The sequence below is a fragment of the Heterocephalus glaber genome, unplaced genomic scaffold, assembly GCF_053883595.1.
Source record: "Heterocephalus glaber isolate CG9 unplaced genomic scaffold, H.glaber_assembly_v1.0 deba00001481, whole genome shotgun sequence".
In the NCBI taxonomy this organism is placed as follows: Eukaryota; Metazoa; Chordata; class Mammalia; order Rodentia; family Bathyergidae; genus Heterocephalus; species Heterocephalus glaber.
Genome location: NW_028258317.1, coordinates 48,204,118 through 48,231,953, shown reverse-complemented (window position 1 = coordinate 48,231,953; position 27,836 = coordinate 48,204,118). Strand labels below are relative to the sequence as shown.

At 40.5% G+C, this 27,836-nt stretch overlaps 1 protein-coding gene across 4 annotated transcripts in view; it reads right to left on the bottom strand.

The window, feature by feature from the left end:
- The window catches only part of LOC101717595 (histone-arginine methyltransferase CARM1), a 345,586-nt gene that overhangs the window by 140,147 nt on the left and 177,603 nt on the right, over positions 1-27,836 (bottom strand). For all 4 annotated transcript variants that reach the window (XR_002392469.2, XM_087184015.1, XM_004838454.3 and 1 more), the window contains one exon: positions 167-273. Coding sequence is in view for 3 of the 4 variants with exons in the window: in XM_087184015.1 (XP_087040141.1) it covers positions 167-273 (107 nt within the window). In the remaining variant the exon portion in view is untranslated. The remainder of the gene's footprint in view (positions 1-166; positions 274-27,836) is intronic.

Sequence of the window (27,836 nt, the reverse complement as noted above, 5' to 3'; positions counted from 1 at the left end):
TTAAACCCTGGTGATGAGACTGCTGCTGCTGGTCTGGGGCTCGTGCCTTGAGAGTCACTGAGGTAGAATATCAGTAGTGTCCTCGCCACCCATCCTCCCAGGTATGTCCACAGGTGTGTGTGTGTCACCTAAATGTATTAGATCCATCCAGGGCAACTTTCCTGACCTGGAAATACTGTACAGCAGATGCTTCTTCTGTCCGCTGGCTGAACACTGAGTATTCCTTTTTCTGACTCTGGCATGTTTTCAAAGTATTTGAAAATGCACTGAATTCTGCAAAGAGAAAAGCAAATCCATTTCTTCACCTTGGAAACCACAGAACTCATTGTTACTCTGTGTAAAAAAAATTTCTAGCTGTGAAAACATTAGAAGATGAAAATGGCACATTCATCCCTGAGCACACTCACGATAAGAAATGGCAAGGTGGAAATGGGTACTACTCTGAGGGTGACACCCTTATTTACACGTCTAAGGCACATTTGCATTCAGAAATGGCAAGTGAGAGAGCACAGTGGGCCACAGGCAGAGACAGGGCTCCTCCAGCTCTCCTGTTATTGTGCTCATGTAGTTCCCAGACTTAACGCTCAGTATTGTGTATGGCTCGAGGGAAGGCAATTGTTGATGATAAGAAAAAGTGAAAAATCTATCTGCAAATAGAAAAACAGTATATATATTCTTTCTATCATCATAATAGGAGGATTTTTCTCTCTCATTTCATACTCTCTAGCTGTACAGAGAAAAGGTAAAATAACTGGAGATATGTGAGTGCAAGGGAATGCATTCTATTATTTGTAAATAAAATATAGAAATGAAACCAAAAAAAAATTCCAGAAGTGGTATTACTGCTAACAGCACAGACACAGTTGCCAAATTCTGTGACTTTTGCCTCCGAAATATCTCTCAGTTCTGCCCAGCTGTCTTCACCATCTGTGTCCCTCATCTAAGCACTGTGACCAGGTCCTCCCTGATAGCCCATGGCTGGGACACCTATTCCCACACATTCTTGGTTAACAGTAAGTCCCAGCCTTTTCTGTTCTAGACTCAGCCTCTCACATTCCTATCAGTCCCTGCCCCGAAACCTTCTACTCCCACTCTTCCTGTGTACAGGAGACTGACCTGCACCACACCCTGGGCACTCCTGCCATGCTGAATGCTCCCAAATTCTCACATCAACCCAGTCCTGGCTGGGCCTCCTGACTTTGAACTACTTTTTTGTTCTGTAGGATGATCTTTTAATATCAAACTCCTGTCCCGCTTCCCAGAGTCCACGCAACTAGCATTTCCCGTTTCTGTACTCTGGAACACCACAGGGAGTATTAGTGGGTGTGATTTAGTGGATTCCAACACTCACCTACAAATCAGAATCACTCGGAAAGATTTTTCCACCTATGGATACTGGGCTCTTGGCCTACACCTGGTAATTCAATGTCTTGGTAATGGGTGCAAGGCATTTCTCTTTTTTAAAAGCCTCTAAATGTCTCACTTATAATGTGGGAAGAGAATCTTCAACCCCATGCTCTCCACTTCATACCATACTACTTATTTTACTGAATTTACCAATTTTTTAAAAATTTCCATCTGCTGTCAGCATTACCTGACTAATGCCAACTCACTTGACATTGGGAAATGACTTTTAAATTATTTTATTTTAATTTCTATTTGTAATTTATTCACTTAAATTGCATATATTTGCCATGAACATCATGATATTTTTAAATTACATATATGAATAAACCTGTTTAAATAACACAAAACAAATTTCCATCTCTAGACCTAAATCAAGCCCTTTTAAAATAATGTTTAGATGGTCACGTGTTATTTATCTCTGGTTTCCAGAACATATTGCTAACGCAGAAGATATCTAACAAATAGGTCTGAAATGTAAGTTGGATACATTTAGAGAAATAACTAATGAACTTGGTGAAGCTATTTTTAATTGATGAGGCAGTCCTGTGAGACACTCAGGCTGTGGCACCTAGGAGCAGGTAGGTTGATACAAAGATGTTGGTGGAGAAGATGCAACTGTTACTCCTCTTGCACAAAGGAATACTGTGTACCCAGGAGACCTAGAGGGGGATAAAGGGAGGAATTCATAATGGAAAAATAAATCAGAGTGAGATTTGCAATGTAGCTGAGCGATCACTGTTTCACTAACTTGTGAGGGCTCATCCCCACTGATAAACTCTCATTTAATTAGTGCTTCCATGTGAATCTCTCTTCTATGTGGGTCTTTTGGTTAAAAATTCATCTCCATTATGAAATGTTCTGTGAACTCTTTATCTTCTGCAATTTTTCCCACATAAAGGAAAGGATGCAAATAATGATTTGAAAGTAATTACAAAACCAACACAAAATGTCTACAACATTTAGAAAATGCAATAAACAAAAAAATCCCATTGCTCCAGTGATTATCTTTAGTATTTTGATGTATGTTCTACTGATGTAGGAGGAGGGCTCTGTGTGTGTAAAAATGCCTATTTTTTATAAAATTGAATATTATTTTATAGCCAGTGTTTTTCACTTATGATACCATGAATAACTTCCCAGATAATTATGTGGTCTCCTCCACTTTACTATTAATAGATATATGGTTTCAACTTTTATGGATGTGGCATAATTTAACCAATTCCCTCTGGTTAGATTCCTGATCTTCACTATATATCCACTGTATCAGAATGTCCCTGGTGATCCTGTTGACAAGACAGTTTTGAGAACTCTAATTAATAGAATATGGTAGCATTCATGTAAGAATTCCACATTACAGTAAAAAAGAGATGTTATTCCTTCACATCACCTTCCTACACATAAAATCAGTATGTTAATCAATATTTCTGCTTTTGTGTGTATTTTTCTTTTGACTATTTTCTTTTGCTATTTAAAAAAAGTCTATAATGTAACCATACATAATTTAGAAATGCAGAAGATTGAGCCAAGAAGGAAAAATAATTCCCAAGCGCAAACACTAATAACCTCGGGAATCTCCCAGAAAAATTCTTACGTATTTATATCCATCTCTATATTACTTACAATAGTGTGGTACTCTACTGTTTCACAACCTGCCTTTTCACTGAACAATATTATTACTATCTTTTCCTGTGTCAACACATTTCTCATAACATCACCTAACTGCACAAACTGTTGTAAAGTCCCTTAATTATAGTGTCATTTTGTTCTTGTTTCCCCAATTTGTTCTCAGAAACATCAGAGCTAAGTAGATCTTAATATTTTTGACTATGTGCCCTCAAATTGTAGACCTTAGTATTTGCTTATCGAACTCTACTGGGGAGGGGGAGTGAAAACACTGAATCTGTCAAACTACAATTTCTTGTATTTGCAGTTTTCTCCGTCAAAGAGATATTAGGCAATATTTTTCCCAGCTTTGGTCTCCTGGCACCTCTCCAGCTCTCTCTGAGTTCTCAGAGATTGCCCGCAGTGTTTCTTGTCATCCATCTGCGAGTTCTTTGAGTCCTGGGCATCTCGGTTGTTTGGGCTTTCAAAAGCTATGGTAAATTAATTTGTTCAACAACTAGTCTTGTGAATATTCTCTGTAGTCATGGTTCTCCATCTTTGGGGACAAGGGTGGGTTATTAACACAGCAAAAATAACGGTTGCCTAATCCGGTGAATGGAAAATTGAAAAGTATTATTTTTCATTAAAAAACAAGATTTTTTTGTATACCCTTTTATTGGTACACTTCAGGTGTACAATAAAATGGCATTCATCATTGGAGATTTACACCTTTACATAATGTCTCTTGGTTCTTATTTTTCCCCCTTCCCCTGCCCTCCCTCCAACCCCTCCATCCCTCCCTATTTACAAAGACTTTCTTTCCTTTTTTTCATTTTCACATATTAATTCCATTCCCTTCTTTTCTTTGCCCTACTCCTCCCACTTCCCCTTCCCCTTTGCTCCTTTTCTTCCTATTTCACATTATCTATTATACCTTTTAGTCCTTATTGATACTTTCAGTTTCTCACACTAGAGAAACTATTGGGTATTTACACATGTGTCCTATTTATTTCACTTAAGAATATGGCCTCAGTGTGCATCCATTTAGCTATAAATGTCTCTAATTTCTTGTTTTTGATGGCTGAGTAGTACTCCATTTTATTTAAAAAACCCCCACATTTTCTTGATCCAGTCTCCAGTTGAAGGGCATTTGGGCTGCTTCCAAGTTTTAGCTATTATAAACTGTGAGGCTATGAACATGGGTGCACATATATCACTGTGGTATGATTCTTTTAATTTTGGGGGGAAGATACCCAGCAGGGAAATAGCTGGGCCAAATGGGACTTCCAGGCCTAGTTCTTTGAGGTATCTCCATACTGATTTCCATAGTGGTTGCACCAGTCTACACTCCCACCAGCAGTGGAGCAGGGTTCCTTTTTCCCCACAGCCCTGACAACATTTGTTATTGGTTGATTTCATGATAGCAGCCATTCTTTCTGAAGTGAGGTGGAATCTCAGTGTTGTTTTTATTTGCATCTCTCAAATGATCACTGATGTTGAACATTTTTTCATATGTTTATTTGCTATTTCTACTTCTTTGTCTGAGAAATATCTGTTCATTTCAGATGCCCATTTTTGGATTGGGTCTTTAAACTTGGAAGGTCTCATTTTTTTAAGTTCTTTATAGATTCGAGATAGCGGACCTTTGTCTGAGGGACTGCTGGTGAAAATTTTTTCCCACATTGTGAATTGTCTCTTCACACTGCTGGTGGTTTCTCTTGCTGTGCAGAAGCTTTTTAGTAAGAAGAGATCCCACTTGTTGATTCTTTGTGCTAGTTCACGTACAACTGAGGGTTTGTTCATAAAATCTTTCCCTATGCCAATATCTTCAAGAGTTCTACCTAACCTCTCTTCCAGCTGGTTTAGTGTTTCTGTTTTAATATTTAGATCTTTAATCCACTTCAATTTTAGTTTAGTGCATGGTGAGAAATATAGTCCTAGTTTTATTCTTTGGCAAGCTGAAACCCAATTTCTCCAGCATCATTTATTTAAGAGGCTATCTTTCCTCCAGTGAGGGTGGAAGATGAGGTGGCTGAGTGTGGCTGGAGTTCTTTCTGCATCTTCTAATCTGTTCCACTGGTTCTCAAGTCAGTTTCTTTGCCAGTACCATGCTGTTTTTATCACAGTAGCTTTGCAGTATAGTTTCAAGCTGGGGGTTGTGATACCCACTGCCATGTCTCTGTTACCTAGAATTGCTTTTGCTATTCTAGGTCTCTTCTTGTTCCAAATGAATTTTTGGATTGTTTTCTCAAGGTTCGTGAAGTGTGCTGCTGGGATCTCAATTGGAATTGCATTGAATCTATATAGCAGTTTTGGAAGTATGGCCATTTTCACTATGTTGATCCTTCCTACCCAGGAACAAGGGATGTCTTTCCATTTTCTGATATCATCTTCAGTCTCTCTTTTCAGAATGTGGTAGTTTTCAGAGATGAGGTCTTTGATTTCTTTTGTTAGGTTGATTCCTGGGTATTTCAGTTTTTTGGATGCTATTGTGAAAGGAATTGTTTGCCCTATTTCTCTCTGAGTCTGTTGTTCGTGTAGAGGAAAGCTATTGACTTTTGTGTGTTGACCTAGTATCCAGCTACTTTACTGAATTTGGTTATTAAGTCTAGAAGACTTTTGGTGGAGTTCTTGGGTTCTTCGATATAGAGTATTATGTCATCTGCAAATAATGATAATTTGACTTCTTCATTTCCTATTTTTATTTCTTTCTTTTGTCTAATTGCTGTGGCTAATGTTTCCAAAACTATATTGAACAGGAGTGGCAATAGTGGAAATCCTTGTCTAAATAACAAGGTTTTGGGCCAGGGATTTAGCTCAGTGGTTCCGGTGCCTGCCATGCAAGCGCAAGGTCCCAAGTTCAATCCCCAGTACCAAAAAAATTTTTTATAAATAAATAAATAAATATCAAGGTTTTTGACTTTACTTCCAGTGCAGCTCACCAATTGTCTCCAATGTAGAAGAGAAGCTCTAGTGGGGACCTGCAAGACTGCTAGTCTATGAAATAATTACTGATGTGGATGTAACAGCTGCACTGTTTGATAAGGAATTCAGTCTCATTATATTATTAACACGGTTTTAGTCTGTGTAGGCTGCCATAACAAAATGTCACAGATTAAGGGCACTAAATCACAAACATTATTTTTCTTCATAGTTTTGGAGGCTGAGAAGGCCAGATTCGAGGTACCACACAATTAGGTTCCTGAGAAGGGCTCTCTTCCTGCCTTGCCTCCTGCTGCCTTTCACTGCATCTTCATGTGGCAGAGAGCACTACTGAGCTCTCTGGTGTCTCTTCCTCCAAGGACACTAATCCTATAGTACCAGGACTCCACCCTGTGACCTCATTTACTCCTAGTTACTCCCTTACTCTAAACACAGCCACACTGTAGGTCAGATGTTTCAACATATAAATTTGAGGGGATGCAATTCAGTCCATAGCACACGCCATAGTCACCACTTCTTACAATCCTGGCATAGAGACGATGTTGGACAAACCACACATTACAGCCTTCTGTTTGACAAGTTTGAGGTAGTTAGTTGGATTTGGGAAATTCAATGTATCTTGCCAAGTTCAGGGATCATTATGTATTAATTCCTGCCTCTGGTGGAATCCCTCAGGAAAACAACTTCTTCACATTCCCCTTCATCTTTAATTTAATGGTTAAATAAATGTGTGTAAATAAAGGAAGTATTCCTACAGGTTGTATAAATATGCAAAACAATTTGGAAATAAATAAAAACTTCTTTAAGAAAGAAAAAAACCCCTTAAATGTTTGTTTCTCCTCTCAGCTTCACAAAGAAAGGACTCTGGAGAATCGCAAAGTAGAAGGTACAATAATCACTCATCTCCTCATTTCCCTGGTTCTAGAAACTGAAGGATAGAGGGAAGGACTCTGGGAAGAGGAGTGAATGCTTCTTTAAATCCAGCACGTGTTTTTTTGGTTTTGTGTTGGTTCCTTTTGCATCAGCCAGGGAAGTGTTGGATCTGCGGTCTCTTTGTGTCTGAAGAATGCAGTTAATTTCATAATAATCAAGGCAGTTCCCAAGAACAGAAAAAAAATCCTTCAGTGCACAATTAAATCTAAGGGGATGTTTCCTTTTGCAGACTGGCTCCCTCATCTGCTCAGGGTCAAGAGGCCCTTGTGGTGGTATTTCCTGGAAGTCTAAGGGAAATGGGCAAAGTAAATAAGGCCTGGAGATAAAGCCATGCATGGTGATGCACACCTATAATCCTAGCACTCGGGAGGCTGAGGCAGGAGGATCCTCGCAAATTTTGAGTCCAGCCTGGGCTACATGGTGAGTTCAAATCCAGCCTGAACTTCATAGCAAGATCCATACCTAGGAATCAACATAACGAAATAAATCAAAGACTTCTACTCTGAAAACTATACTATTACGAATGAAGAGATTGAAGACGATATCAGAAAATGGAAAAACTTCTCTTGCTCCTTGACAGGAAGAACCAACATAGTGAAAATGACCATACTTCCAAGGCTGCTATATAGATTCAATGTAATCCCAATTGAAATTCCAGCAGCACACTTCTTGAACATTGAGAAAATAATCTAAATATTTATTTGGAACAAGAAGAGACCTAGAATAGCAAAAGCAATTCTAGGCAATAAAGACAAGGTAGGGAGTATCACAATCTCCAACTTGAAACTATACTACAAAACTACTATGACAAAAACAGCATGGTACTGGCAAAGAAATAGACCCAAGGACCAATGGAACTGATTAGAAGATGCAGAAAGAACTCCAGACATACTCAGCCAACTCATCTTTGACAAAGGAGCCAAACACCCTCACTGGAGGAAAGATAGCCTAATTAATAAATGGTGCTGGAAAAATTGGGTTTCAACTTGCCAAAGATTGAAACTAGACCTACATCTCTCATCATGCACTAAACTAAAATTGAAGTGGATTAAAGATCTAAATATTAAAACAGAAACACTAAACCAGCTGGAAGAGAGGTTAGGTAGAACTCTTGAAGATATTGGCATAGGAAAAGATTTTATGAACAAACCCTCAGTTGTACGTGAACTAGCACAAAGAATCAACAAGTGGGATCTCTTCTTACTAAAAAGCTTCTGCACAGCAAGAGAAACCACCAGCAGTGTGAAGAGACAATTCACAATGTGGGAAAAAATTTTCACCAGCAGTCCCTCAGACAAAGGTCCGCTATCTCGAATCTATAAAGAACTTAAAAAAATGAGACCTTCCAAGTTTAAAGACCCAATCCAAAAATGGGCATCTGAAATGAACAGATATTTCTCAGACAAAGAAGTAGAAATAGCAAATAAACATATGAAAAAATGTTCAACATTACTGGTCATTCAAGAGATGCAAATGAAAACAACACTGAGATTCCACCTCACTTCAGAAAGAATGGCTGCTATCATGAAATCAACCAATAACAAATGTTGTCAGGGCTGTGGGGAAAAAGGAACTCTGCTCCACTGCTGGTGGGAGTGTAGACTGGTGCAACCACTATGGAAGTCACTATGGAGATATCTCAAAGAACTAGGCCTGGAAGTCCCATTTGACCCAGCTATTTCCCTGCTGGGTATCTTCCCCTCAAAATTAAAAGAATCATACCACAGTGATATATGTGCACCCATGTTTATAGTAGCACAGTTTATAATAATTAAACCTTGGAAACAGCCCAAATGCCCTTCAACTGGAGACTGGATAAAGAAAATGTGGGTTTTTTTTAAATAAGATGGAGTACTATTCAGCCATAAAAAATGAAAAATTAGAGACATTTATAGCTAAATGGATGCACAGTGAGGTCATATTCTTAAAGGAAATAAATAGGACACACATATGTAAAAACTGAACAGTTTCTCTGCTGTGAGAAACAAAGTGTAAATAAGGACTAGAAGGCACAATAGATAATGTGAAATAGGAAGAAAAGGTCCAAAGGGGAAGGGGAAGTGCGAGGGATAGGGTAAAGGAAAGAAGAGAATGGGATTAATATGTGAAAATGAAAAAAAGGAAAGAAAGTCTTTGTAAATAGGGAGGGATGGAGGGGTTGGAGGGAGGGCAGGGGAAGGGGGAAAAATAAGAAGCAAGAGAGATTATGTAAAGGTGCAAATTTCCAATGATGAATGTCATTACATTGTATACCTAAAATGTACCAATAAAATTAACTAAAAACAAAAATAAACAAAAGGACGGGGGACTACCTTCACTTACTAGGGAAAGCTGGGTCTTTCCGACCAGATTCTGTGTTATGAGCAAAACAAGAGCTTTCAGAGGCCATGCACACTTGCACTGTTTCTGAAGGAGATGCTCAGGGGAACCATGATTCCCTCTCAGCCTGCAAACCAGCATGTTTTGTTATTTCTTAGCAGAAGCACACAGAGTACATAGACTCAGTTTTCCCCTCTGTAGACACTTATCAGACATGGCTGCCCCCTCCTTCAACCATGACTCCAACTTTTCCCCTCTGATTCTCAGGGGGGAAATGACTTCTTGACAAACCATTATTTTTCTGCTTTAGCCCACAGTTTTCCTCTTGGATTTCTCATACAGACTATGTAGACATATCATTGCTTTCAGTTGTTACTTCCATAAGACCAGATTGAAGGGATCTGTTTTTGTTTGCTCACTTCTCTTAAATAGCTGCTATTTACGAGGAATACTGTCTGCAGGGTTTTCCATACGGAGGGTTTATTTACCATGGCATTAGCGTCTTTCTGCGCCAGGAAAGGGTAATACCTATCTGAATACCTCAGCTGTTCTGGCCACATGTCTCAAAGTTATACCAGAAAATATACAACTGACAGCATAATAGGCAGCGTGTCGGTTGCTTTCTAAAACTGATATCAGAGTCTAGATATTGCTGCAGAATTGCTTCTGGGTTGTCTTAATAATAGATAGCCTACTCCATTTCTCTCAAAGCCATTGGCTCAAGTTTGCCAAATACAATTATTTTTCCTGGGCATCCACAGAAAGCAAAGATACAATGGACCCTTGACTTATGAACTCAATCGGTTCCTGAGGGCTGCCTTAACTAAGTCAATAGAGCTGAGATCTGGATGTTTACCTGGGTACGCACTATAGATAACAAGAGGCAGGTGAATCTTGCATTAACCTCATTAACCCAAGTTGTTCGTATGTCAGGGTGGTTGCAACTTGAGGGTCCACTATATCTACTTTTCTGTACTCAGAATACAAGGAAGTGAGCAATACTGACCAGTTGCCCCATTCATTTCTCCTTCCCCTGGATTCAAGAATCTGGCACTTTCCCCCTTGGGATGACTGGATTAGATAGGGTAGACTAAATGATTCCCTGACTATTTGATCATTGCTGGAAAAGAGGGGCTACACCTCTGGGCATCATTCAAGCCGGATGGATGCGATGTCCTCAGCTGTAATGCTGGTCTGCTCCATGTCAGCCCCTTATTCGTTCTCTGCATAACATATGCTGTGATAATTACTGTTTTGTCTAGTTATTTTTTTCTGTCTTGCCCAATAGAGTGTAAGATTTAAATGAAAGAACAAAGGTTTATTCACCATTTATTCTTAGTGCTTAATACCATTCCTGACAATGAAGACATATCCAATAAATATTACTGAATGCCTGAGTAAGTGAATGAATGAAAACATTCTTTTTTCCCTTTTCCTTCCCCCTCCCCTCTTCTTTTTTTCTCCCCCTCTCCTCTTCTTCCCTCTTTCTTTTCTCCCCTTTTTCCTCCTCTTCTGCTTTTTCCATCCACTTCTACTCCCACCTCCCAACTGGTTCAGTTCTCTCAAAGCAATTGCCTTAGAATCAGGGATTTATTTCTTATCGACTTATTTGTCCCTAACCAGAGGTATGCAAAATTAATTATTTGGGTTCAGTCACTCTATTTAAAGAGAAAAGTTTAATCAATCATAGTTAATTAAACTTACTACAGAACCAAATTTTCTTTGATCCATCATGCATTTTAAGTGTATTAACAATTTGTCATGTGAACCCCTTTGTCGACATGTTTTTGCTTCTCTTTATTTTTAGTGGGCAGAAATACATTTGCATAAGAATTCTCATATCTTCTTTATCCCAACTACCACAGTTAGATAAGCACAAAATCAATTTTAAGAATTTTTCCATACAGATATACTGTGTGTATATATTTCCAAAGAAAAGTACAGAACTCTTAGCTAGTGAGAGCCGAAGTGAGACTGAGACATGAATACACGTACACATGCAGAGGACTCTGTTGCTGAGTAAAGTTCAACATAAGGATGACCTTCTACATGTCTCCTACAGCAGATCTACTTAGAAAAATAGCAGAAGTATTTAGATACAAATCAGGTTCAATGAATGTCCACAAAATAGCACTATTTGAAGACATTGTATATTTCTATTGCATACATGAGAAAACTAGAAAAATGGAGAGCTTCACTGAATTTAAAGCTAATTTTTTCCCTTTAGAGCTTTTGACTCCTCTTTAGAAAGAACTTGTCAACATTCTTTGAAAGCAACTGTCAAATCAACCTCTCTTAAAACAAAGGGACTTAGGAGCTCTAAGAAACTCAATACAGTACTTGGGTTTTTTCTTCTCTCAAAGCCTTACAATTAGCAACCAAACCTATCGTTCTTACTTTATGTAACACTTACCTAACACTGTTTTTGTCCAGGCAAAAGACTGGTGCAAATTGCTCAGACTGGTCATTGACCCTTGGGAAGTATTTCATGCATCTGACACATCTCTGTCTTTCTTTTTTTTGGCAGAGTCTTGCTATGCATTCAGGCTGGCCTTGAGCTCACTATATAGCCCAGTCTGGCTTTGAACTCATGGCAATCCTCCTGCCTCAGCCTCCCAGGTGCTGGGATTATAGGCATGTGCCACCACATCTATCTCTAAGAATCTTATACAAAAATAACTGGACTCATATCATGTCAAATTAGAAAAACGACCCATCCATATTATCAAAATCAATTAAGCACTTGATGGAATGACAAGCAGTGATATGAACATTAGTACTACCCATCCACAAGGAAAGCCCAGGACTCAAGAACCACGTAATTTCCAGTAAGCAAGTGGGTGAGAGGTCAGCCTTGACAGCAGGGTAACTGAACCAGAATAGAAACAAGATTCTAAGGAAAGTATATCACTGAACACTTAATTTTGGATGAGGGATCGAAAACCCAAGTCTAACTAATGTAGGAACTTCACGGCTCACGAGACTAAAAAAACAGGTTTATAATTCCATTCTCAAAAGTGGCTGTGTCCAAGAGCGCCAGTGATGCTATTGGACATGGTGTGTGTGTGTGTGTGTGTGTGTGTGTGTGCGCGCGCGTATCTCCCCACTCTCTCTCTTCTTCCTTTCTTTCTCAGTATTACCATTGTAGCTTCATACCTGGGCAGCAGGCTTCCTCCTCATACAGCAACATGACAACAGTGCCAGCAATTCCAAAACCACAGTGCTGCCAGCTCAGCAAACCTCAGTCCTTCCAAAAGGTACCAATGAAAGTGCCAGGCTGGGTCTTGGTGAACCAAGTTAAATACAGACCCCTCTCAGCAGCCATTTTTATGGCCAGGGATCAGGGCCAATTGACTGAACTCAAGTCAACCCTGTTTGAACCCCAAAGACAACTGGGTTCTATTTTCTGCAGAAAGGTGAGTAAATAAAGGTAAGTAAAATCAAAGCTGACCAATACTGAAAGAAGTAGAAACATTATATATTAAGCTAAAATAGGGCAAGTAAGGGTAAGAAAATCTGTATATTTCTAGGGTAAACTAGAAGAAGTTGAACCATGGAAAATAGACATTCAGTTTCTTGGCCTCTGAAATCTTGGATTAGCTTAAATTTTAGCCTATATTTTGCTTCCAGCCTCAGGTAGTTCTGAGAAACCACTACCTAATGAGCTAGGCATGATGGCACACACCTGTAATCCCAGCACTCAGGAGGCTGAGGAAGGACAATTGCTTCAAGTTTGATTTGCCACTAGCCTGGGGACACATAGTGAAATTCACATGGTGAATTTGAGGCCAGCCTGAACTATATAGTGAGACCCTGTCTCAAAAAAACAAAACTCAAGAAAACCCAACAAAATAAAACAAAGCAATTGATGTAACATTTCCAGTTCTATAACATATTGAATCTCTGACATTGCCACAATTTCCAGCTGTTTCCCTACCAGTACTCCCTAAGAGTATCTGCACTGCTCAAAGCTTCTAAGGATCTGGTTACACTGCAGGACCCAAGCCAACTAGGAGATTAGTTATGAATGAGCGGTTGACCAAAGGGTGACTCCATCTGAACTGGAAGGCTGGGGCACTATATTCGAAGGAGGACATGACCTGGGGCTTTAAAGGGAGCCAGGAAGCAATCCTATGTCTTGGTTTGCCTGAACATCCTGGAAAATTATTGGCCCTACTCCCCTTTACAACCAAGAATTATGGTTTGGAGAAATTACTGGCTACATTATCATGTCATGAAGGGGGTGGTGCCCATTCTGGTCAGAGGAGCAAGAGCAAGTGGCACCTGAGAGAGATGAGGCTACCGCAAGTTGGAGTCGGGGAGGCCAGGCACTGCCTGAGAGCTGCACCGGGAGAACTGTGCCCCAGCACGTTCCAAGGACTCTGCTCTGGCCTGAAAGGCCTTACATTCCAGGAGTCTTTTCATTGCAGTCATTATTCTATTTTGATGGGAACCACTTTTTATAGGTAGCCTTGGCTGAAGCCAAAATTTCCCACTTTACAACCATTTTTTTTATTTGCTCTTTTATCTGAGTCACTAGTTACTTGGGCTTACTGAAATTGTTCTTTATTTTGTTTGGCTTGTAGTTTTTATTTACAATTTTACATGCCTTTATGCTTTGCCCACTTCAAGGGCTTTTTGAATTTGTACCATGCTTTCTTCCAAGCTGAGCCAGTCTGTGCACGATTGAGCCCGTTTCTACCATTGTGCTTTAACCTGCTACAGTGAAGACCATCTCTCATTCATATGACTTAGAATTGAGATTGAATTCAAGAAAACTGCCCAGTCATTTGAAAGTTACTAGGTTTGTAGAAAGACAAATGGTACCTCAGTTCACTAAATAAGGCCAGAATGTACCTTCTGGTGGATTTAACATATATTTGCAAAGGGACTCATTTATTTATGTGGCAGTGTGAGCTATTATTTGATGAGCAGCCATAGCTTCGCAAGGCTCCTGCATGCCTCCCAGCAAGCAAAGCAGCACAGGTGGACACCAACAGGTGGCATAAAGGCACATTTCCAATTTGATTAGATTTACAAACTTTTTAAAGTGGCATTTGACTACTTATGTCATGCTCCCTACAATCCCAACACAGATAACTTTGGGGAAGCATGACTGCAATAGTTTAAAATTTTAAAAATTGAAATAGCAGCCCATACCTTTACTACATAATGTTAGGGGCAATTTCTTTTTTAAGTGAAAACTTTGTATAATAGGTAGATCTAAAAATCTCTGGGGGCTTTCTCTTTATACATTATCTATAAATGAGTGAGACAAAAACATTCATAAACTCAGTTGAGAAATTCTACACTTCTTGCAAGACAGAAGAAAGAAAGTGCTTTGTACTTGGAACACTTGAGATTTCAAGTCACATAAAAAGACCAGTTTGGATGACACGTAGTTTCTTTGTTAGTTTCACAAAATGAGTTTTTGAGATCTAGCTTTTTCCCAAACATGGATTTAACAATAATACTACATAGAAGTGCTACTTATTCCTCTGGGAAAGTAATCTTGCCTTCATTCTTAGAGAGCAACGTGCACCCCTATAGTTCTCAATAAAGTGGATCTATAATAATTGGACAAAAAGGTAGATATGCCTGTATCTTCTTAGCTCACTTGTTTTTCTATTTTCTCTTTCATATTTATATAGGTGATTCACTGTGTGAAAAATGAGCAGAAGCTAAATTTCTGCTTATAATCATATGACAGCCACACTGGCATCTGAGTTGCTGTATGGCAACAATCAGCATGGTACAAGCATCTGTTGTCACCTTTTCAAAGAGTAGGCTATCTCCATTCCCTCTAGTCATCTCCATTCTTTTTAACTTGCAACAAACCCACTTCATGCATTCCCAGACCTGCTTATTGGGTCCTAGGAGCATTTGAGTCTATGTCTCTCATACACCAAAGGCTCCATTACAAATCTCAGTGGACAGCAAATCTGTAACTCAAAATGTCCAGGAACTCTCTTCTATTTCTAAACAGCAAAAAATCCCAAAAGCTAAGGAAAATGATGCAAAACACATTTCATTATGCTCCTCTTAAAATCAATTGATAATTTTCTTTAATGCTTGTGAAAGAAGTTGAATTTCTTGGCAATGACTTTATTTGGCCATGTTGTACAAACTTCTATTAGGAGAGGTTCAAGCTCTAAATTAATTAGGTAAGTTCTGGTTTATCAGTCATTGTCATTCTCAAACAACTTATTTTTATATGACTGGCCCACAGTGTGACTCAGCTGGGAAAATGGGTTTTTATTATTCACTTCCCCTACAATCAGCAATGATCGATGGGACTCAGGAGTATAGCTTCTACGGTAGAAGAGTAATTCCATTCATAGCTTCCACGACATCATCAAACTCTTAATAAATGGCTCTATCTACTACTATGGCAAGAAATTAATAAATTCAATAATCAATGGATTTATGAATAGTTAAGTGAATGGTTCCTGATAGACAGCCATCTACTCTCTTTTCACATGGAATGGGGATTAACATGAGCCCATGAGAAGAATTAAATCCAAGGATATTAATTATCATTCAGTATTTTTGTAACTATAGCCAGCAGTTCATTTTCTATATGTGGCTTACTGAAGCTTGAACTGCAACTTAACACAACAAAGAGTATCAAATCTAGAATTCTTTGATAGAAGAGATGTTCTAGTTCTTATTAGGAATGCAGCTCCTGACGAGTGTGGAGTGTAGAACACTTGACACTCTGGTATGAAAGTATGTTCCAAGTTTACTGGGAACTCACATGGAGATTTTCTTCGGATTTCAACACCAAGCAGAGCTGTGTTTGACATGTTCTGCCCACCTGAAAATTTTACACATTGACAGTGTTTCTTCTTTTGTTTGGGTAGAAGGATGCTTACAGAAAAATCATGAGTTGGCAATAATGTTTATGGGTCCTTTAATATACAGATTTGTGTTTTAACTTCCTCTTGGCCTTAGCCTGCTGTGTTTCCTATATTTTCCTTGATCTTGAATTTTGTATTTTATTATAGATATATGAGGAAAGTCTAAATATCGGTGGTAGAGATTGGGAGATGGATGCGTGGATGTATGGATAGACAAATGGATAGAAATACTGATCAGTTTGTTCCATCAACACTAGATGAAGATCTAACAAAGGCTGACTAGGTCACACTGTAATTTTCTGCCTCACTTCCACACAATAACCCACCCTGCTCTGAACAGCAAACACAAGGACTTTGGAAGCAACAGCCTTGGTCCCATATGCTGAAAGCAGATGGCAGCTGCACTGACTTCACAGTAGCAGCTGCCCAGGAACCAAAGTGAAGAGGAGGAGGCAGGAGAAAGGAGCACGAGGGGAGAGAAACACAAAAGAACAACCGAGAGTGAAGAAGAGAAAGAGTTCTTGCTGCCAGTCTCAGCTGGGGTCAGAAGCAAGCATACATATACCAAGTGCTGTGTTTAGTAATATTCTTACACTTCTGGTGTGATCTCCACTGCAGAGAGGAATTATGATCTCCACTGTATGATGGAGGAGAGATACACCATTTACTCAGAGTCAACCAGCCAGGCCAACACTTATTCCAGCACCAATATCTGCATTCCAGAAAGGGGAAACTCTAAAGCATGGGATGTCCCTAATGGGTATATGATCTACCTCAGAATAGGGCTGTCTGGGTACAAATAAAGGATGGCTTAGAAGAAAAGAACCAAAGACAAAGTTAAGATGAACTGTATCTATGGAACATTACCAATAAGGGCATGGCTTCAGATCCAACCAGAGAGATCAGCTAGGCGGGAGAATTGTTTTCCTGAGTGTAACAAACGCATAATAGTGAATGGCTCTCTGAGAATAATAGTAGATACTTCTTTTGAGATAACTCGTTGAAAGCTAGTTATCTGTTATTCTAGGCTGGCAAAGTTTTATCAGAAATTTATTAAAAATTCACTTCCCTTATGAACCAGATGTCCATCAATTATACAATGCCTGATTTACCACAGTTAAAGCAACAGGAATACCAAATTTATGTAAAATATTGGCCTTTAAAATTGTTTCTTTGGTGTCTACAGACAGGTACACACACACACTAATCCCAAAAGATACAGTGTAGAAGTATATACACAGAGGTTGACAGCTCATGCTCAAACCAATCTACCCGGCATCCAATCCTGGCTCTACCATTTGCAAGTTGTGTTATGCCATATAGTATGTAAGTATTAAGTCTTAGCTTAGGTTAGAAATTCTTTTTATTTTTCTGAAGGAAAGTGAAAAGATACAGGTGTGAATTTTATCCAAGCAACCCCTAGACTTCCCCTTCACTGTGGATTTTTCTTTCACTATGTCCCAAGGGTAGGACGGCCCCTTTTGAATGGTTTTTTCCCCCCTTTGAAGGTTTCACATTGAAATTCATACCAGCACTATGGAAGGAAGCCAAGAAAGCCAGCTTTTCTTGGAAGGCTGCATGCTTCAGAACAACATAAGTCAAGGGGGCCAGAGTCCTGGCAGTGAGTCAGCTCCTTATTAAAGAGCATTTATTGAGGACCTGCTGTGTGCTAGGTACAGGAGTGGAGCGGGCAACAAACAAGAGAGAAACGAAGCTTCCTTTCACAAGGAATATGTGGTGAGAGAGGGGTGAGCAAGAAAGAAGACAGCCAGACAAGAGACAGATAGATAGACAGACACACACACATAAATACACACCAGAACTCTTACAAAGCCACTTACTGTTGCACAAAACATTGTGTAAAATAACTTGTATGCAAAGATTTGATGAGATGGAGTGCTCAGTATTCCAGGAGGCAAGTCTGCTCAGAGGAAGTGAGCCTGGAGCCAAGCTCAGAAGGAGGGAGGAAGGAGGGCGAGACTCACCTGAAATAACACCTCCAGCAGGGAGGCTGAGCCCCAGTGCAAGCAGGTTGTAGCCTGATTTTCCAATGTGAAGGGGCTGGGTTCTGGAATAATGGAATTAAAGCTTAATAGAAAGTTCCCTTGGTGATGTCATGTTAAACATGAGGCTGTCTTCATCATCACATGCAACTGCTAGTTGTGTATGGGGGAGGAGGGTTTGAGAAGGGTTAAGTGAAATAAAGCAAACGTACAAGTTTAAATGTCACACAGTTTCTCTTATGTGAAAACCACAAAATAATAAATAAAGAGCAAAATAAAAGACAGATAATAGGAAGCAGGGAGATATTTTTCAAATGGGAAGGGGATCAAGAGATAGATGGTGGGGAGAGGGGAAAAAGATAAAAAGGAATTAAGATGTGCTATGTCCATGTGCCAACTCCTCTCGGAATGTAAACATTATGTACCTCAAATATGCACTAATAAGAAAATTAAAAATTAAAAAAGAAGGGTTTGACGGTGATTTCATACTTGTTTTGCACTGAGCTTAGTTCCACAACAAATAAGCAAAAATCTAGTAATTAAAAGAGTTAACACAGATAAAGCCTTTGGAAGAACGGCTAGCACAAAAGAAGCTCCATAAAAGTACTGCTAGCCTTTTATTCCTTCTCTTCCCTTATGCCCTCCTCTTACTCTTTCTGCTTCATCAGTCAGGCAGTGTTTTAGTTTGTTTTTGATGCTATAACTAAACATTGGAGGCTGAGTAGGTATAAAGAAGTGTTTATTTAGTCCACAGTTTTAGAGGCTGAAAACTCAAGAGTGGGCAGCCCCATTTGCTTAGACTCTGGTGAGCTCTCCTGGTGGGTGGCATTCTGGTGGGAAAGTGGGCAAAAGGGATCACATGGTGAGGGTGGAAGCCGGACCATGGGGAGGGGCTGTATTCTTCTCTAAAACTCACTCCCATGAGAACTGAGGTCCCACAAGAACAACTATTAAAATATTAAATCCCTTCCTAAAAAAACACTTCAATTACCTAAGTAACCTTGCATTAAGCCCCACTCCTTAAAAATTCTGCCACCTCCAAACTGCACAATCAGCACCAAGTTCCTAAAACATAAATCTTTGGAAGTCACTAAAACCATACCAGGCAGTATCAGAGTAAGTGTAGGCTTAAATGAGTTCTGTCCATTGGACCAGGTCAGTGAGAATTGCCATACAGGCCGTGCACAGCATAACTCCAGTTTACAATACTCAAACAGGCTACGGAGAGAATAATGCTCCTTGGAATTGTGTTACACAGCAGCCCTTCACAGGCAAGCTTTTCATGTCATACCCAACTTGGAAGTTCCTTTCATACTTCAAAATTCTAGAATAACCTCAAAAACCTTCCCCACCGTCACAGCAGAAGGTAGATCAAAGAGTGGACAGAGCAGAAAGAAATCATACCCCTGCAAAAATGAGAGAAGTAATTCCCAAGGTAACTGGCAGCTGCAGCAGGTATTTTTAAAGTGTATTAGAATAAAAGGACTCTCTTAAAGGGTTTGCAAAAAAGGAAGAATGGAGAGATCACTACTTTCAAAGCTTGAACTCGAGTAACTGCAGTTAAAGACAGAGACAGCTTTGCGATTGTGATAAAATACCCGATTGAAGAGCATGGGAGGTCAGCTCGGCACAGAACAGTGCAGGACAGGAGCCTCCCAGGATGCTAAAGGATTCACAGGTGATATAGCTCCAGGAAGACTTCAAGACACAAACTGAAAAGAATTGGAATGTTGCTAAGGATTTATCAGTTCTTTCTGGACATGAGGTCAGCTCTTTGTATGTGATCACCATCTTTGATTACTGTGGTCTCAGAAGTATGTCCTGCGATTTATACATTATGTAAAATAAAACAATTTAGAACCCTGTATGCTGTTAAAACCATATGGAGAACCCAGTGCTTTATGACATCATTTACCTCTAAGGACTTAAACATTCTATATGTAAAGACACCAGTAGAAATGAGGTGGTCCCCAGGTAATGAGCCCAGTTAGGATTCTAGTAGGTCAGATTGGAGGAACAAGTAATCTTACAAAGAAAGGTTAAGAGTAAGATTTGTTTTTAAGTGAAAATTAAAATAACGCAAAAACATAAATCATACTTCTCACCTTATTTGTAAATGACTTATCAACAAATTATGCAGTTTATTAGAATGGTTTTTATTTAATAGAAACTCCCAATGCTATCAAGCAGGATGCCTTGGAAAGGGTGGAGAGTAGCAGTTCTATCCCTGTGGCTGCTGAGGGACTGTGAGTGAGGGCAAGAGCCAGGATGCTGGCACGGGGCAGAAGGACCTCAAGTGCAGCTGTGCAGTAGTGGACTTCGGAATGAGCACAAGGGGTGGGACTGACTTTCCTGCTGTCGTCCCAGGTGGGTTGGCTCTCTCTTTGCACAGATTCTCTAAGCATCCCAGACTCCCCAAACTAGCCCTGCAACAGTGAGGTGACAGACAAGCTGTCACTGCTGTACCTCTCTTATAGAAAAGATCATTCTACTGTTTGTGGTGATTTCTGAGGCACACAGCCACCTCCCTGCTAGACTTCAACTCCAGAAGAGTGCAGCTGTGTCTGGTTTGTTCATGGATCTCCTATAGTAACTAGTCTAGCACTGCATTCATAGTGGATAGTGGCCCCTCATTGTGCATCTCATTTTATCAACCAACAGCCCTGTGTCACATATTAGAATGATCCCCATTCTGCAAATAAAGAAATTGAAGCTTACAAAGATGAAGTAACTCATGTTCCATTATACAACTAATTGGTGACAGTACTAGGATTTGTATTCTCCCCAAACCATGCTTTTAAAAACCATCACATTACCTGGATTTGGTACCAAGGGTTGGCAAACTACGGGTCATGGGCCAAATTTAGCCCCTTGCTCATGGACAACAGAACCTAAAGTATTTATAGCCTTTTACTTACAAAGTATGTTCCCCCTGCTTCAGATACAGACACATGAAGAAGTAGGCAGATTAGCACACCAGGCCAGAGAAATCCTGGGGTGATGGGTGTCGGGGCAGCCGCAAGCACATCCATCCAGAGGGATGACCCAAGGCTGGAGTCGGGCTACACCTGGAACCAGTGAGCCAGGCAGCGCCAGGCACTTGTCTCAGGCCGTTTGTGGGCACCAAAGGTAGAGCTAATGGTAGTTCTGAAGGTCAGTGAGGATGCTCAATAAACCATGGACTGATTTGGCCAACTTGCAAACAGTATGGAATCTTGCAGTTGACTGAGCTTTTAAAAATCACTTTTAGCCTTGAGTCAGCAGCCTCCTTCTACTGAGCTCTCTGTAGAGCAGCAGAAAAGGTACAGAACTGACAGACTGGAATATCACCACGCTTTGCTAGGGATGCTAAATGAGTGAGGTCATACCCAAGAGGTAACCAGCAAGAAGGGGAGAGAGGGGCACGCCAGGTGCCTGCACCATCCGGTACCTGCAGGATGAGAAGGGCCTGGGTGAACCTCCCCTCTGCCCAGCCAAGAGAACCCTGCAGAAGAAACCTGCAGGTGAGAAGCCAGCCTTGGGGCTGGGGAGATAAGAAGGGGACAGCCGACAGTCACTTGCTTGTCTTTGTGTTTCCTGGGTCACCTGCCAGATGAGCAAGGCCAAGGGCACTTCTGTCATAGGAGGGGATGGGACCCCACACTTCTCACCAGATACTCCACACAAAATATCACTAATTAGGACCTGGAACTTTACAGCCTCTGTTTGTTATGACAGCTGCCTCCTAAATGTACAACAGAAAGGAAAAAGTAGCAGAAACCACATCCTTAAGAAATAAAGTGACAACAGATAAAGCAAAGGCTTTGGAGCCAGAATCCCTGATCTGCAATTTTGTCTCCAGCATCTCTGCCCACTGAGTGATCATATATGGTCACTCAATTCTTCAGATTTTTGGTGAATCCTTCTGTAAAATGAGTAAATGGAGTTAATTTGGGAGTTAACGTATTCTGTATGAGTCAGGATTAAGTGTGTCTGCATATAACAAAAAAGGAAATAGCACTGGCTGAAACAAATTAGTAATTTACTTCTCTCTCACTTAAGTCCAGAGTTGGAAGTTCAGAGCTACTAGAGCAGTTCTATAGTCATACAGACACAGGTATTGTGACTCCGTTTCCTTTGATGTGCTTAGACCACACTTTCCATAATTGGGGGCCTTGTAGTTACAAAGTGACTGCTGCAGCTGTAGTAATCACGTTGTCATTCCAGGCTGTATGAGGCTGGATGGGGCAATGGATAAATGAAGATTAACTTGGAGGTTAAGGAGATTTCCCAGAAAACCTACCAGAAACTTCAGTTACCATCTTTATTTGAAAGGCTGGTGGGGAGGTATAGATTTTAGCTACACTGGTAATAGAATACTTCTGTTAGAATGTAGGAGAGCATATAGCAGTAAGGTAACCAGTAGCCTTGGCTACAAATACTACCTCAAAGGCTGATCCTGTCCCCAGATGACCTAATATATTTGAAGGACACTGCAGAGTTGCAGAGTCTTCTTGAAGTAGGCCTTGTTTTTTTTTAATCTGTTTTTTAAAAAATTCTTTTATTGGTACATTTTAGGTATACAACACATTTACATTTCTCATTGGGAACTTGTACCTTTACATGATTCATCTTGGTTCTTACTTTTTCCCCATTCCCAGCCCTCCCTTCCACCCTTCCCTATTTACAAAGACTTTGTTTCCATTTTTTGCTTTTCTCATATTTTTTCCTTTCCCTTCTTTCCTTTCCCCTGTCCCTCCCAATTCCCCTACCCATTTGGACCTTTTCTTTCTATTTTGCATTATCAAATATTTATTCTAATCATTGGTACATTTTAGGTATACAATATAAAGACACTCATCATTGGAAATTTGCACCTTTACATAGTCTCTCTTGGTTCTTATTTTTCCCCCTTCTCCTGCCCTCCCTTCAACCCCTCCATCCCTCTCTATTTACAAAGACTTTGTTTCCATTTTTTCATTTTCTCTTATTAATTCCATTCCCTTCTTTCCTTTCCCCTACCCCTCCCACTTCCCCTTTGCTCCTTTTCTTCCTATTTCACATTATCTATTATACCTTTTAGTCCTTATTTATGTTTTCAGTTTCTCACACTAGAGAAACTATGTGGTATTTACACATGTTTGTCCTATTTATTCCACTTAAGAGCATCGCCTCAATGTGCATCCATTCAGCTATAAATGTCTCTAATTTCTCATTTTTTATGGCTGAGTAGTACTCCATTTTATTTTTTAAAAACCCCACATTTTCTTTATCCAGTCTGCAGTTGATGGGCATTTGGGCTGTTTCCAAGTTTTAGCTATCACAAACTGTGCTGCTATGAACATGAGTGCACATATATCACTGTGATATGATTCTTTTAATTCTTTTGGGAAAACACACAGCAGGGGAATAGCTGGGTCAAATGGGACTTCCAGTCCTAGTTCTTTCAGGTATCTCCATACTGATTTCCACAGTGGTTGCACCAGTCTACATTCCCACCAGCAGTGGACCAGGGTTCCTCCTTCCGCACAGCCCCGCCAGCATTTGTTATTGGTTGAACTAGGCCTTTTGTGACTGTGCTGCACACTGTCTTTGCTCAGCCCAGACAGCTCCCAGAAGCTCCCTTCCCCAGCTCCAGGTCAGACTCTTTCCCTTTGCTGTGCTCCCATGGTGCCCCGGGATCACTTGATACATCGCTCCCCCCAATACCTTAAAATAACCAGTTTATGCCTCAAACTTTCCCTTCAGACTTATGCTGAGCAAAACAACAGCCACCACTCATGTACAGTAACGGAGCTCTTCAGGTAGAGCTAATCCAAATGGATAGGTTCTGTTATGTGCAAAATTAAAAGAACTAGATTTCAAAACCTTAGTACAAAAGAAAAAGAATATACAATACCACATTCATAATTTTCTATACTGGCTTCATGTTTAACATTTTAGGTTTACTGGGTCAAATGAAATGAATCATTAAAGTCTACTTTACCTATTTCTTTGGATTGTTGTAAACACACACACGTACTTGTGTACACACATGGCTTGTGCTTGTGATACCTGTTGCATTTCTAAGTTGCTACAGCTCTTGTATGCTGGATCTTACAAATTTTGTGTCTCTAGTATCCGGGTGTTGTCTGTTTGGCAGAAGTTGGTTGGACAAAATCATATATAGAAGGAAAGGCTTGATAACAATATGGCAATGACAAGTGAGAGGGAAAGATGACAACAGTAAAAGTGATGCCCTGCCAACACCCAAATGGGCCAACCTTGGGGTCCGAGAAAGTCTGCACATGTGCCCCTGCATATAGTGGCTGGGGAACCTATCCTAGAATTTCATAGACTGTAGTCCAATCCTGATGCTGCTGTTAGCTAACAAATAACCTCGTCAAGGGAGATTCACATAGGACCTCAGGCTCCTCATCTGTGAACCAGGGATGATTCTAGCACTGACCTCATCACTTTTGGAGAAGACATGAAGGAGGCTATGTTGGTAAGATGCTTGGCACAATCCCTGAGTGACAATGACTGGTTAATAAATATTAGCTCTTTTTATTAGCTTTGATAGGCCTATTGTGAAGGTGAAACAATTTTTTAAAAGTTTCCCTAAGGCAATTCCCTACTGAATAGTAAAACAATTTTTAATCTGTGATGGCAAAAATAATTTGAACTGGAAGATGGCATAGTGTTGTCACCCACTTTGTTGCTTGGAATTGAATGAATTATATATACATAGATACCACCAAACCCTTCCCTTGGTTGTAAAATGTCTCTCAAACAAGGTGGGCTTTTGGAAGGTGATGGATCATGAGGGCACTATACTCATCAGAAGTGGAAAAGCGCATAAAGAAGGAGAACGGGGAATAAGTAAACATTGAAATTAGAACATGAAAGTGGGAGGATCCTCTCTCTGAAGACCCCTGACTGATCCACATTACCTAGTCAGGGCTCTTCAGAGAGAGGATCCTTAATGTGGATCAGCAATGAGAGAAGTTGTTTTTGTGCCTGGAAACTGCAACTTCCCAGCATCAGCTTTGTGTGGGCAACAAGGTTCTGACAGTCAAGAGCCAAGAGAAAAGAATGCTGTTCTTTTCCTTGATTTCATTACTTAGGAATCTCCCCTTCATTTATCTCCTTATTTCCTCCAACTGTCTTCCCTAGGTTTTGCCTTTCCCAACATCAAGATCGGTCCAGACGTAGTACAAGCTGACTGTTACAAAGTGAAGGTATTTTCTCTTAGCCAAAGGGAAGACAAAGCTTATCTTACTGTCAGCCTCTGGTATTTCCTGGATTTTTAGACCTGTTCTGTGTTAGTTTTCTGTTACTGTGACAAAATATCTGAGCAAGACAATGTAAAAAAGGAAAAATCTATTTTGGCTCATAGGGTCAGAGGTTTCAGTTCATATACGGTTGGTTCCACTGTTTCTGGGCCTGTGTTGATGCAGAAATAATGGTGGGGAGGGCATGGCAGAACAAAACTTAATGACAGCTGTGAAGCAGAGAGAGAACAAGAGCCAGAGAGGAAGGGGCTAGGGACATAATAGCCCCTTCAAAGCCACACCCCCAGTGACCTACTTCATGCAATTAGACCACCTCCTAGTAAGTTCATTGAGTTTTGAACTCAGTGTTGATTGGACTAATACATTTGATGAAGTTCGAGTCCTCATGATCCAGTTATTTCCCCACTACCAACCAAGTGTTCCATACAGTGAAATTTGGGGGTAAATTTTGGTTTCCAAACACAGTATATTCTAAACTGAAATCACTTAATGAAATGCCCATGAGACCTTAAATCTTGGTTTGCTTATAGAACACAGACCTTTCTTAATTTAAATACATAAGACTTCCATGTACAATTATATAGGATGTGCATTTCACAATCCTGGGATCACATTATTAATCAAAAACATTATAAATTTATATTTCTTTAACAAATGGCAGTAAGGTCACATGGAACATGCAGAATCAGCCCACTGCAGACAGGCAGGTCTGCACACGCCCTACCGAAGTCCTGAGTCACGGGAACATGCTGAGTCAGCGGGCTGCAGACAGGCAGGTCTGTGCACGCCCTACCGAGGTCCCAAGTTGCGCAGAAGATGCGAATCACGCTGGGCCCCGGCAACAATCCACTGGACCCCCCCAACCCCTGCTACACTGTATAGCCACCTGGTTCCACACTACAAAGACGCAGAGGACACCAGACCACAAGACCACGTACTGAGTCCTGCTGCTTCCGGCCCAGAGGTAGGGGCTTCTGAGCTGCCGTCCCACTGTTCCTGGTCCAGAGAAAGGGGCTTCCCAGCCACCATCCCTCGCACTGCTCCCAGCCCAGAGGAAAGGGCTTTTGGCCCACCTTCTGTCCCGCCGCTCCTGGCCCAGAGGAAGGGCCTTCCAGCCCAACATCCCTCCCACTGCTCCCGACCCAGAGGTAGGGGCTTCTGAGCCGCCATCCCACTGCTCCTGGACCAGAGGAAGGGGCTTCCCGGCCACCATCCCTCCCGCTGCTCCCAGCCTACAGGAAAGGGCTTTTGGGCCACCATTCCTACCACTGTTCCCAGCCTCTGTCCCGCCTCTCCCAGCTCAGAGGAGGTAGTCTGTGCAGGCACCAACAGCCTCCCCCCCAGTTGAAATGAGAAAACACATAAATAAGTCTCAAAACCAGACTCCCAGATCACCTACAGCAACCCCAAAGGGAAATGAGATGGAACACTCTGATACTCAACCACCTGGACCCACTGAACTGGCAACAAAAGGGGATCTGGAAAAAATGAAATCAGAAATAATTTCTCAGATAACAGGAGAAATTGTGCCTCTAGTACAAGACATGATTAATAAACCTAGAGAGGAGCTGAGGAACATGATGGAATCCCAACATAGGAAACAAATGGAATCCATAAAACAGATGCAAATAGAATTCCAGGACATGAAAAACTCCATTGAAAGTCTACACAGCAGAATGAGCCAATGTGAGGACAGAATTTCATATATAGAAGATAAGATTGCAATTAGTGACCAGGAAAACAAAAATTGCTGCAAAATTAAAAGGGAACATGAGAAATCAATCCAGCAGCTGCTAGATGATGCAAAGAAGAATAAAATAAGACTGATTGGAGTCAATGAAGAAACCGGAGAGAGTGTAGATGACATAAAAAAAATCTCTTCACAGAAATAATGGCAGAAAACTTCCCAAGCAGGGGAAAAGAACTTGACATACAGATAAGTGAGGCATATAGGACACCAAATAGCCTTGATCAAAAAATATCTACACATAGGCATATAGTTGTTAAGATTCCAGAAACTCAACAGAAGAAAAAAGTTCTACAAGCAGTTAGAGAAAAGAAACAAATCACATACAAAGGAAAGCCCATCAGAATCATAGCAGACTTCTCAACACAAACCATCAAGGCAAGAAGACCTTGGAGTGACATATTCCAAGCCCTAAAAGAAAACAGCCTCCAACCCAGATTCATGTACCCTGAAAAACTATCTTTCAAAATGGATTGAGAAATAAGATACTTTCATGACAAAGAGCACCTTAGGAACTTCGTGAATACCAAACCAGCACTCCAAAGAATTTTACACAATACCCTAGGAAAAGACATTGAGGATCACAACCCCAGGAAGCAAAGCAGAATGAACCCATCTGGCATGACAAGAAATTAAATGTAAAGGGGGAGAACCCAACAAAAAGAAAAAGTCATGGAAATGACAAGTCAATACGTTTCAGTTATAACCATCAACGTTAATGGTCTCAATTCACCAATCAAAAGAAACAGACTGGCAGAATGGGTCAAGA